The sequence below is a fragment of the Chrysochloris asiatica genome, unplaced genomic scaffold (genome assembly GCF_000296735.1).
Source record: "Chrysochloris asiatica unplaced genomic scaffold, ChrAsi1.0 scaffold00411, whole genome shotgun sequence".
NCBI classification, from domain to species: domain Eukaryota; kingdom Metazoa; phylum Chordata; class Mammalia; order Afrosoricida; family Chrysochloridae; genus Chrysochloris; species Chrysochloris asiatica.
The window spans coordinates 1117657-1128729 of NW_006408929.1; the positions used below are offsets into that span (position 1 = coordinate 1117657).

Consider the following 11073-nt stretch of genomic DNA (forward strand, 5'->3'; position numbering starts at 1 on the left):
CTCAGCACATGCCCTGGCAGGGACTTTTTTTTTTTTTTTTTTTAAGTTTCTTTTCAGTCTCTAGTTAGTTGAGATCTTCTGAAAATCTGCAAAGTGGCCCTAGACCAACAACTTAAATTTGTTCTCTTTAGGATTCCAAGGATGATTCCCTATTTCTTTACTCCTTTGTTTTCCCTTCACTTTTTATGTTAACCTTTACTAGAAGATGAAGGTAAACAATAGAATGTATCTGTTGTTAAGTGCTGTCAAATTGGTTCTGACTCATAGTGACTCTGTATAGGATTTATGAGGAGCAGCTGGGGGTGTTGAACAACCAATCTTATGGTTAACAATCCAGCACTTATCCTGAAGCACCACACCAAGACTCCAGAGTGTCTCTAAGGTATAGCAAAGTGAGTGTCACATTCAGGAATGAAGTGATTCTGGATTACTAATCTCTGACTGTGTTTTAAGACTATTTTAAGACATTTCTGAAGTCATTCCCTGTTAGAAGTTTTTAGCTCCTGTCTTTGTTCACTCAAAAAGCATGGGATGGGATGGAAATAACTATGATGTTTCACACCTTTCTTATGGTGGAATTCAGTAAATAGAGCTGAATGAAAATGAGTGAAAAGGCTTTTCTCTCCACTTCTTAATCTCTTTCATTATAATTGTTGTTGTCCAATGCCATTGAGTCAGTTCCAACTTATAACGATCCTATATAGTGTTTTCAAAGGAGCAGCTGGTAAATTTGAGCCACCAACCTTATGGTTCAAACTGACCTTGAGGCCCAGTACTTATCCTACAGCACCACACTAAGACTCCTTATTTATAAGTATTATTGTTATTTTTGTTGTAAAGTGCCTTCGAGTCAATTCCAACTCATAGTGACCCTGTATAGGGATTCTAAGGAGCAGCAGGTAGATTTGAACTGCTGACCTTGTGGTTTGCAGTCCAGTGCTGATCCTACAGCACCACACTAGGAGTATTTATTTATAATATACTCGAACTTTTTAAAAAAATAAATTGAGTATCTCTTTCTCTGTCTCTGTTATGTAAAGTTCTGTGTACAGTGTAAATTATAATGCAAGCTATTATTTTTGTGTCATAATTATTACTATTATAACAACTCTTTGTAGACATCCTTATTTGCTTTTGTTTCTGTTCTTATTTCTTGAAGACATGATTGTGTGTTTACATAATTAAAAATGAAATGTAACAAGATAATTATATACTTGCTCTGGAAAAAGACAGCCTTGATATTCTGCAGAAATTTGTTAAAATATACTTAGGCTTTACAAAATATCTTATTTCCTATATTTTGTCCCTCTAGACTTTGTGGATTTGAACCTTTTTATGATGAAAGAGGAGATCAGTTCATGTTCAGAAGAATTCTCAATTGCGAATATTACTTTATCTCCCCCTGGTGGGATGAAGTGTCTTTAAATGCCAAGGACTTGGTAAGTGTGGCAAATGGAAACAAATGAAATCAAATCCCTTATACCCCTTTTGAATTAATTAGTAAGTAATGCCCTTTAAAATCATTTATATTCCCTTTTGCCTTAATGTCTTATTTCTTTTTAATTTTAAAGTATTTTAATAGCAATACATACCACTGCTATTTCTTTATAGATGAAACATAGATCTATGTCTGAACTCAACTGAAATATCACAAATGGAAAATTACATTGTATTAATGAATTTTTGCTGCCTGCATAATACAAAGGCTTACTTATTAAGAAAGTTGTTATTGTTGCCATTGTTAAGTGCTGCAGAGTCAGTTCCAACTCATAGCAACTCTGTATAGGGTTTCCGAGGAGCAGTTGGTGAACTTGAACTGCCGGTTTTCTGGTTCAAGCAGACTTTGCAGTCCAGCGCATTAGCCAACAGTGCCATGCCAGAGTTGTTGTTGTTGTTAAGTGCCATCGAGTCGATTCTAACCCATAGCGATCCTGTATAGGGTTTCCAAGGAGCAGCTGGTGAGTTTGAACAACCGACTTTGCAGTTCAAATGACTTTGCAGTCTGACGCATTAGCCCACAGCGCCAAACCAGTAGTGCTGTATAAATCTAAGCATAATTTATACAGAATTCTATTTTAATATTGATTGCTATACCTAGATTCATGTATACTTTAAATAAAATGACACTGCTTCCTGAAAAACACAAAACTTAAGAAAATACTAATATTAACACAAGTCCCATCATGCATCACTGGCATTATAAATAAATTTCTCTGCAGTACTAATACTGAAAGCAATGAGGACTTAAAATCTTAAATTCTTACTGATGAAGATCAAAGACCACAGCCTTCGGTATGCGTTGCAGCTCAATATAACGAAAACAAAAGTCTTCACCATTGGACCAATAAATAACATCCATATAAAAGGAGAAAAGATTGAAAGTTGTCAAAGACTTCATTATGCTCAGATCAACCTTTAAGACTTATGGAAACAGCAGTCAAGAAATCAAATTGCATTAGGCAAATCTGCTGCATGATTTAAAGTGTCCAAGAGCAAAAATGTCAGTTTTAGGATTAAGGTGCACCTGACCCAAGTCATGGTATTTTCAGTAACCTCATGCACCTGTGAAAGCTGGACAGTGAATAAAGAAAATCTTGGAAGAATTGATGCATTTGAGCTATAGTGGTAGAGAAGAATATTAAAAGTACCGCAGACTGCCAAAAGAACAACAAATGTGGCGTTGGAAGAAGTACAGCCCAAATGCTCCTTGGAAGCCAGGATGGCCAGATTTTCTCTTTCATACTTCAGATGTATTATCAGGAGGGATTAATCCTTGGAGAAGGACATCAAGTTTGGCAAAGTGGAAGGTTAGAGAAAAAGAGAAAGACCCCAGTGTGATGGATTGGCACAGTGGCAGCAGAAATGATCTCAAGGGTAGCAACAATTGTGAGGTCGGCTCAGGACCGGGCAGTGTTTCATTGTGTACAGGGCCACTATGAGATGATGCCAACTCGATGCCAACAACAACAATACTGTAAAGTAAAAATTATTGTTTCATTGCTTTTTGTTTAAGATTATGTTGACATTACTTTGCATTTAGGAAACATACATTGTAGAAGGTGGTTCACCTGTTTTAAAATAAAGTAGATAATGCTTGATGCTAGCATAGAGCCCCTGAGTGGTATAAATGGTTAAGCATGAGGCTACTAACTATAAGATTGGTAGTTTGAATCCACCCAAAGGCATTTTAGAAGAAAGCCCTTGCATTCTACTGAGAAATCACAGATATTGAAAACCCCCTAGAGCATAGTTCTATTGTGACACACTGAGTCAGACCGGGGTCATTTTGGTAGCAAGAGATTGAAACATTTGACATGAATTGTCTAGAGAAAATTTACACAGAAATTGACTTTTGAACAATAGAAGGTTAACTTTCCGAGTCATCTAGTCTTTCCATCATTTTAAAAAGATGAGTGTGACAAGACACAGAAAGATGAATGAGTCTGAGGTCACTCAGCCTCCCAGAAGAGAGACCTTAAGGGTAACAATCCAGGTTTCCAGTACTCTTTTCCTCTTTATCATGTGTTCTTTTGTTGAACATATCTGGTAGGGTCCAACACTTCCCTATATGATTTGGTGGAGTGCCAGTATGTGTGATATGTGGATGTGTCATCTCAATTCCTCTCAAATCAGACTCCTCACCTGTAAACATCTCTTGAATCTGTCTACTTCTTTTCACAACCATCCCTACTGTCAAAATCCTAGCCACTGTCCTCTCCTACCTGGAATACTGCAACAACCTCTTGTCTGACCTCCTTGCCCATTTTCCTGCCCTTCTCAAATACATTCCCCTCACAGAATTCAGAAAGATGGCATAAATAACATAAATCATGCCACTCTTCTGTTTCAAGGCTCTTAAGATAGAGTCTAAAATCCATAAAAAGACCTACATGTCACAGCCTATCTGTTGCCAATACTGATTTTGTATCACTCTTCTTTGATCCCCCTTCGCTCCAGCCTAGTCCACCAGACTTTCAGTTCCTCATCAGTGCAGCTCTGAATGTCGACTATTGCTATTTCCTGTGTTTGGTCATGTCCTGCCCTTCTTATTTTCTTTCTCCCTCCACCATTACATCACACATATGGACACACACACACACACTCCTCTGGAAGGCATTTAGCCTGCCCTTTCCTTAATCCCTCCCTCCCACAATTTGTTAGTTTCTTACACCATATTCATCTTTGCTCCCTGGACTTCCGTATAATGATTTTAATGTTTTCTTACTTACATAGTTTGAGATCTCTTGGAGAGGACAAGATATTTGTTCCTGGAAATTAGTACCATACAGATATATGGTGGTGGTTCTGTGACGTTGAGTTGGTTCTGACTCATGTCAACCTACTGTAAATCTTTAATGGAACAAAAAGTCTCATTTTTCTCCTGCAGAGCAACTGGTAGATTCAAACTGCTGACTTTGCAGTTAGCAGCGCTCATAATCCACTGTACTACTAATACAGATTTATAGGCTCAATAAATGTTTACTGAATAAAACAATGAGTCAGTGACAAGACCATGGATGCTTACTTAAAGTCTCAAACACTTGATTTCAACTCCTACCTTTTTTTACACCTAAAAGTAGGACCCAGGGCTTGAAACATCTCAATATTTAATTTCCCCACTTAGAATGGTAATAGTACCTGCCTCTAGGTTATTGCAAGAATTAAGTGACATTATGCATCTTAAGTAGCTAGTGTCAAGTAACTCAATAATTTTACTTATTTAGTCTTTTTATCCATAGTAAAAAATTAAATCATAGTAAATCCATAGTAAAAATCAATGGGCTCACGCTCGATACCGATAAGGGGAAGTGAGGGAAAAACAGCACTGAAGCAGTGAGCTAAGCCCTACAATGTTCAATAGACTTCTGTGAACCCGGGTGAAGACTTGGTTAGCCAGCAGTGTGGCAAGACCTGGGGACTCTTGGGCACAGAGTCAGTGACATAGCCACAGAGGACTAGAGTGGAGAGTGAAGCGTCCAGCTGATAAGAAGAGAGGGCATATGCATAAGAACACCCACACTTGCAGATAATACCCACTTATCCTGGCTTCAGTGACTGGATGATCAGAGCTCAACCAGAAGTAAAAAGAAGAGGAGAAAAAAAAAAAAAAAGTATTCTCATACAATTTGATGAACTTGACCTACACCTATGGAAGCAGTAGCTCAAAAGAAGGAACAAGTCCTAACAGCAAGAATCATTCCCACCCCCTTCACACACAGAGTAGACAGGATGGGCAACTTGGACATTGGCTACACCAAATGGGGGTGGGGGGGCTACAAAGGCTTACAAGCTTTCAAGAGGGAACCTAGATCCAGAGGGCCTGGAGGAAGGTAGAATCTCCAGTGAGTAGTATTCAATCTGACTAGGCGGAGCTGATGCAATGAAATACAGACGGGTCTCTTGTGATACAATAGTGAATAATTGGTATCAGGACTGTTTGTGAGGGTCGGAAATGTAAAGGTAGATGTTTTATAGCAAGGAGGGGCGTGATTAACTTTTCAGTCTAGGAGCGGAGGTCCCTAGGACCATCAAGGGAGAAGAGCAGAGAGCGGGACCCTACCCAGAGAAGCAGTGATGCCTGAAATGGAGCCAGAGATGATGACATGGAGCAATGGAGCAGCTGGAGACTTTAGATCCAGAGAGGGAGAGCTTCTGTGTGCTGAAAACCTGGGGGGTACGGGGGAAGGATTGCATGGAGGGGATTGTAACCATGGCAATGAGACAATATAAGATAGAATGAATGTAAAACTAATGTTCTCCCATGTAAACTATCACATAATTCACAATAAAACATTAAAAAAAAAAAAAAATCAATGGGCTCAAGCATGGCAACAATTGTGAGGTTGACCCAGGACCAGACAGTGTTTTGTTCCGTTGTGCATAGGGTCACCATGAGTCCGTACCAACTCTATGGCACCTAACAAAAAATGGTTAATAAATTTATAAAACTTCAGAATGAGAGAAATCTTTGAAGGAGTATATTTGGTATTTTCTCAGCAGAGACTACATGCCATGCTGCCGAGAGGGGGACTCTGATACTGCAGGGGTTTATAATCCAATAAAGTCACCGAATCTTTCTGACCTTCAGCACATTTCCTTCCAATCTAGTTGATCAATTTTCAATTGTTAAGATTAAAAAGTACATGTGGAATTCTGGTGTGGTGCTGCAGGTTAATGCACTGGACTGCAAGGTTGGTTTAAACCACAAGGTTGGCAGTTCAAGCTCACCAGCTGCTCCTTTAAAACTCTATATTGGGTCACGATCAGTCAGAACCGACTTGATGGCACTTAACAACAATGAAAGTTGGGGGCACATATTAACTCTCCACAAATTCTTTGTATTTTTCTTGAGAAAGGGTTGTTAATGATGTGAAAGAGGAGAATAATGATTGAAAAATAGGAAGAACGTGCCTAATTATCACAAATGTTAAAAGGATAGGTATGTTATAAGGATAGGTATGAATATTATTTATATAGAATTACTCTTATACATTTTAAACAGATGATAACTGTGACTATCATCCAGTTTTTATTTAATGGCATGCATTCTTTCTCTTAACCATCCTTACCTTTCTATACCTTCTCTCCGATATTAAATCTAAGCAGTCATACATATCTGTCCTCTGCAAACATAGAGTCTCTACTCCACCATATTCCTTTGAAATTATTACAGGAAGAAAATGAAATGATGACCAGATGAATTTAATCCTCATTTGACTTACCTAATTTTGTTAGCCTACGTTCAGTTCTTTTTAGATTCTGAGAGTCAGAAGAGGAGTCCTGATATGGCTCTGTAGGTTAAGTACTAGACTTCAAAGTTGGTTTGAACTACAAGGTTGACAGTTCAAACTCACCAGCTGCTTCTTGGAAACCCTAGACAGGGTCACTATGAGTCGGAACCAATTTAACAGCAGTTAGCAACAGCAACAACAGAGTCAGAAGAGACTTTAGACCTTAAAGCATGAAAAGCCCAAAGCCTCTCATTTTGTACATGGGCAAACTGGAACCCAGAGATGTTGCCTACCTTGGGAGCCACCTTAATGTAGTAGCTTTAATGTAAAATAGATGTTAGTTGGAATACTGTCGTCACCAATTACAAGTTTTCTGACCGTGAACAAATCAGCAGCTTCTCTGAACTTCCTTTCATTCCACATTTGTGAATTCAACATTGGTAAGGTTATTGAAAAAGGAGCTCCGGTAGTGTAGTGGTTATGAATCGGGCTGCAAACCTCAAGGCAGCAGTTCATAACTACCAGCTGCTTCGTGGGAGAAAGATGAGGCTTTCTGCTCCCGTAAAGATTTACAGCCTTGGAAACCCTGTACAGGGTCGCTATGAGTCAGAACCAACTCCTCCTTGGCACATAACCACCACCAAAGTTATTGAAAGAATTGCATGTTTGTTTGGTTTTAAATCATGTACTTATAAGGATTTATTTACACAGGAATTCAAATGCAAGTAATGTAAGCCTGGGGCACTCAACTCATATATGCCTTTATGTAGACTTACAAAGTCTTGGTGTGGCACTATAGGATAAGCACTGGACTGTTAACCAAAAGGTCAGCTTTTCAAACCCATTAGCCACTCCTCTGAAACCCTATGGAGGGCCACTATGAGTTGGAACTAAGTTGATGGCACATCAGCAACAGAATTATAAAAGTAATAAGAGGCATCACCAAGGCTCAATCATTTTCCTGACTCCATATAGTCTCTGTATTATACCAAATCGAGAATCATGAAATCTTATCCCATAGGGACTACATACCTGGCCTTTTTCTTGTGCCATTTAATCCTCACAGAAAGAATGGTCGATGCATGGATGATTCCATCACCATTCAGAAATATTTTAAGTCCTGAATTCTAGGCAATTACAAACTACAGCCTAGAATTAATTATTCAGATGTTGGATCTACCTTCAAAGAACTTGTAATCCACAAGCAAGTCAGACTGATTTCTCTGACCACAGTGGAGAATCAGTTTGCTACTTTGGAGTCTAGTGACACACGCCAGTTTCTTCCCAGATTCCCTAAGCTACTAAAGTTACCTGAAACCATTCCTACTTACAGTGACTGCTGAGGGGGCTAAAAAAAATTTTTTTTTTCTTTCCCAAATGTCTATCTGTGGTACCACTAGGGAAACAGAACAAGACCTGGAAGTTCACAGCTGGGAGACAAATCCAAGTTACTATAAAAATCTCCCTAAAGAAGTCTATGATTCTTTGTTATTTCAGGTCAGAAAATTAATTGTTTTGGATCCTAAGAAACGGTTGACTACCTTTCAAGCTCTCCAGCACCCATGGGTCACTGGCAAAGCAGCCAATTTTGTACACATGGATACTGCGCAAAAGAAGCTCCAAGAATTCAATGCCCGGCGTAAGCTTAAGGTAAGATGGCATAGGCTTTGGTTTTGGTTTCTGAAAAGAGAGCAAAAGAGCTTTCGCTCTTCTTTTGAGCTATCAATAATAGTCCCACCATGAATAACCATCTAAAGTTGTTATTCTTCTACTATCACACCAGGGAGAATCCTGCTTTGAAAGCCTGTCAATGCTTGGTATAAAGCCACTTACTGATTTTTATCCTCTCATGAGAGAACCATTGTTAGCAAAAGGAAATGTGCTGTAAATTGAGATTTACTTATGACCAAATAAACAGATTATTGATGCTTCCTGTCTAATTAAGGCTGAACTGTGTGACCAGCATTATTCAGGAAATTGGAAGAAGAGTTAGTTGTCTTCCATCTGAGTGTATGAAAATTGAGAAACAATGTTTTAAATTCTTGGTTGGTTTGTTTTTTTTGTAATTATGTTGGTTTTATTTATTACTGTAAGTCAAGAGAGTTACTTACATTACCCTTACATTCTCTAATTTTAGTCCTCATAACAACCTACTTAAGGAAGGTGTTTTATTCATTTTAAAGATAAAGAAACTAGGAGCCAAAGAGTTTCTACAACTTTCCCAAAGTCACACAGAGGTATGCAGGGGAGAGAGTGTAAATATGTGTAGTGTTAGGGATTGTCAGGCCTAATTTTCCCTTGACTGTATCAATTTAAAGCCTTAGTATTTGGTTAAGAGGAATATTTGCCAAAGTAACAGGCTAGTGTATTTTATCTGTAGCACATTCTTGGCCTAATCCCTTCAAGAACTGTCCCAGTTTTGCTTCTATCTTTTAAGAGGAAAACTTGCCAGAATAACTAAATGGTTCTCCCACATTTTGTAAATGAGGGAGTCTCTACACTTACTGAAAGACAATTGTTTGTGTAGGAATGTCTATATATTTTTTTAAAGTTTTAATTGGGAATTATGTGTTAGTTTACATGGGTGAACATTATCTTTACATTCATCCTATTATACTTTGTTTCATTGCAATGATCACAATCCCCTGCATGCATCATCAAGCACCCAAAGGGTACACCCCACACACCTGCCCTCTGGCTGTCAGCACACAACCGTTCTCCCTCCCTGAGTCCACAACCCCTCTCCCTCCCTGAGTCCAGAAGCCGCTCCTTCTGTTCATGTCATTGCCTCTGCCTCCACCCCTAGTGTCACTGCCTCTCTGGACACTCTCACACTTAGCTTTTCTCCCTTGATGGTTCCAGGGATCTCCACTCCTGGACTGTAGAATCAGCCACTCCCCTCCTTTTGTTACCAAACATTTACATTTACCTTTCCAACACTCACTGTCAGACCTGATAGCAATCATTCCCTATTGAACCACAGGAGTCCTTTCCCCATCACCTTTTATCAACTTCATCCAGACAAGTTGGAAACAATTTAGTGGAGGTTCTACCTTTACTTGTATCCTCTGGAGCTAGGTTCCCTATTGAAAGCTTATAAACTGGTCACTTCTTGCCTTTGTAGTCCCCTCATTTTGGGTAGCCAATGTCTAAGTTCCCCCTCCATGTTGACCCTGTGTACCAAGGGGGTGGGAATGAACCTCACTGTAGAGATTTGTCTGCTCCTTTGTCATACTGCATCCACAAGCATAGGTCAAGATCATCCACTTATAGTGGGTTACTTCTTTTTTTTACTTCTTCTTTCTTCCTCTAATCATGTTCTGATCATCCAACCATTGATGCCAGGTCAAGTGGGCACTATCTGTAAGTATGCGTGTTCTTGTATATCCCCCCTCACTTTGTATCAGCTGGATGCTTCACACTCAGTTCTAGTCCTCTGGGGCCATGTCCCTGGCCCTGGGCCCAAGAGTCCCCAGGTCTCGTCATACTGCTGGTTAACCAGGTCTCAATCCAGGTTAACATGAGTCTATTGAATGTGGTTGGACTTAGTTCACAACTTCATTGCTGTTTATCCCTCCTTCCCCTTATCTGTGACCAACGTGGGCAGCAGCAGGACCATATGCCTGTTAGTGTATTCCATTTGAGTTTCAGTCTTGGAAGGGGGTTTGCCTTGAGGGGACCTGACCACTTGCCTTGATGGTTCCCTGGGGAGTAATTTGCTTGTTCTTGTAGGAGTCAATTGGACTGCTGTTATTGTTTGTTTGTATGTTTGTTTGTTTTCTGCTGGTCTTTCTTTCAAGAAATATCTTCTATTCTTCTAGCTGCTCCAGACTGGTCTGCTTGCCCTTTCATGTGGGAATGTCCCACCTCAGAAGTTTCTGGATAAGGATCAGGATTCCATCTATGGTCTTGTGCAATGCAAAGGCTCTGCAGAGAGCCTCCTTCACTGGGCAAGTTCTAGCCCCATTTTAGATATTCCAAACAGTTATAGGATGAAGATGACTTACAAGCTTTCTCTGGTGATGTTTCTGGCTATTCCACTCTCTCCCCCTTCAAGTGTCTATTTTACAATAGTAGGCAAGGGGAACCAAGATTCAACAGACAGCCAAGCATCTTAACATCATTTCCCCACTTTTACCCATTCAAACCATGCCTCAATCTTTCTATCCATGAGCCCTGTTGCTCCACGTTTGTGCTTAGATCGTTATTTGCCTCTGTCCCATTTAGCTCATATAAACCTGCCTAGCTCTTCTCCCATCTGCCCTACTTTTCCTTTCCCCTTCCCCTTCTAGTGTATTACACCCCCAGCACCAAACTATCCTGTGTCTATTCCATACCCTGT

General features: G+C 39.6%; 1 protein-coding gene across 1 annotated transcript in view; it reads left to right on the plus strand.

Moving 5' to 3' along the window:
- CAMK4 (calcium/calmodulin-dependent protein kinase IV) overlaps window positions 1-11073 on the plus strand; it is a 410640-nt gene that overhangs the window by 387781 nt on the left and 11786 nt on the right. The window contains exons 9-10 of the mRNA XM_006876760.1: window positions 1313-1439; window positions 8229-8381. Coding sequence (XP_006876822.1) covers window positions 1313-1439; window positions 8229-8381 — 280 coding nt within the window. The remainder of the gene's footprint in view (window positions 1-1312; window positions 1440-8228; window positions 8382-11073) is intronic.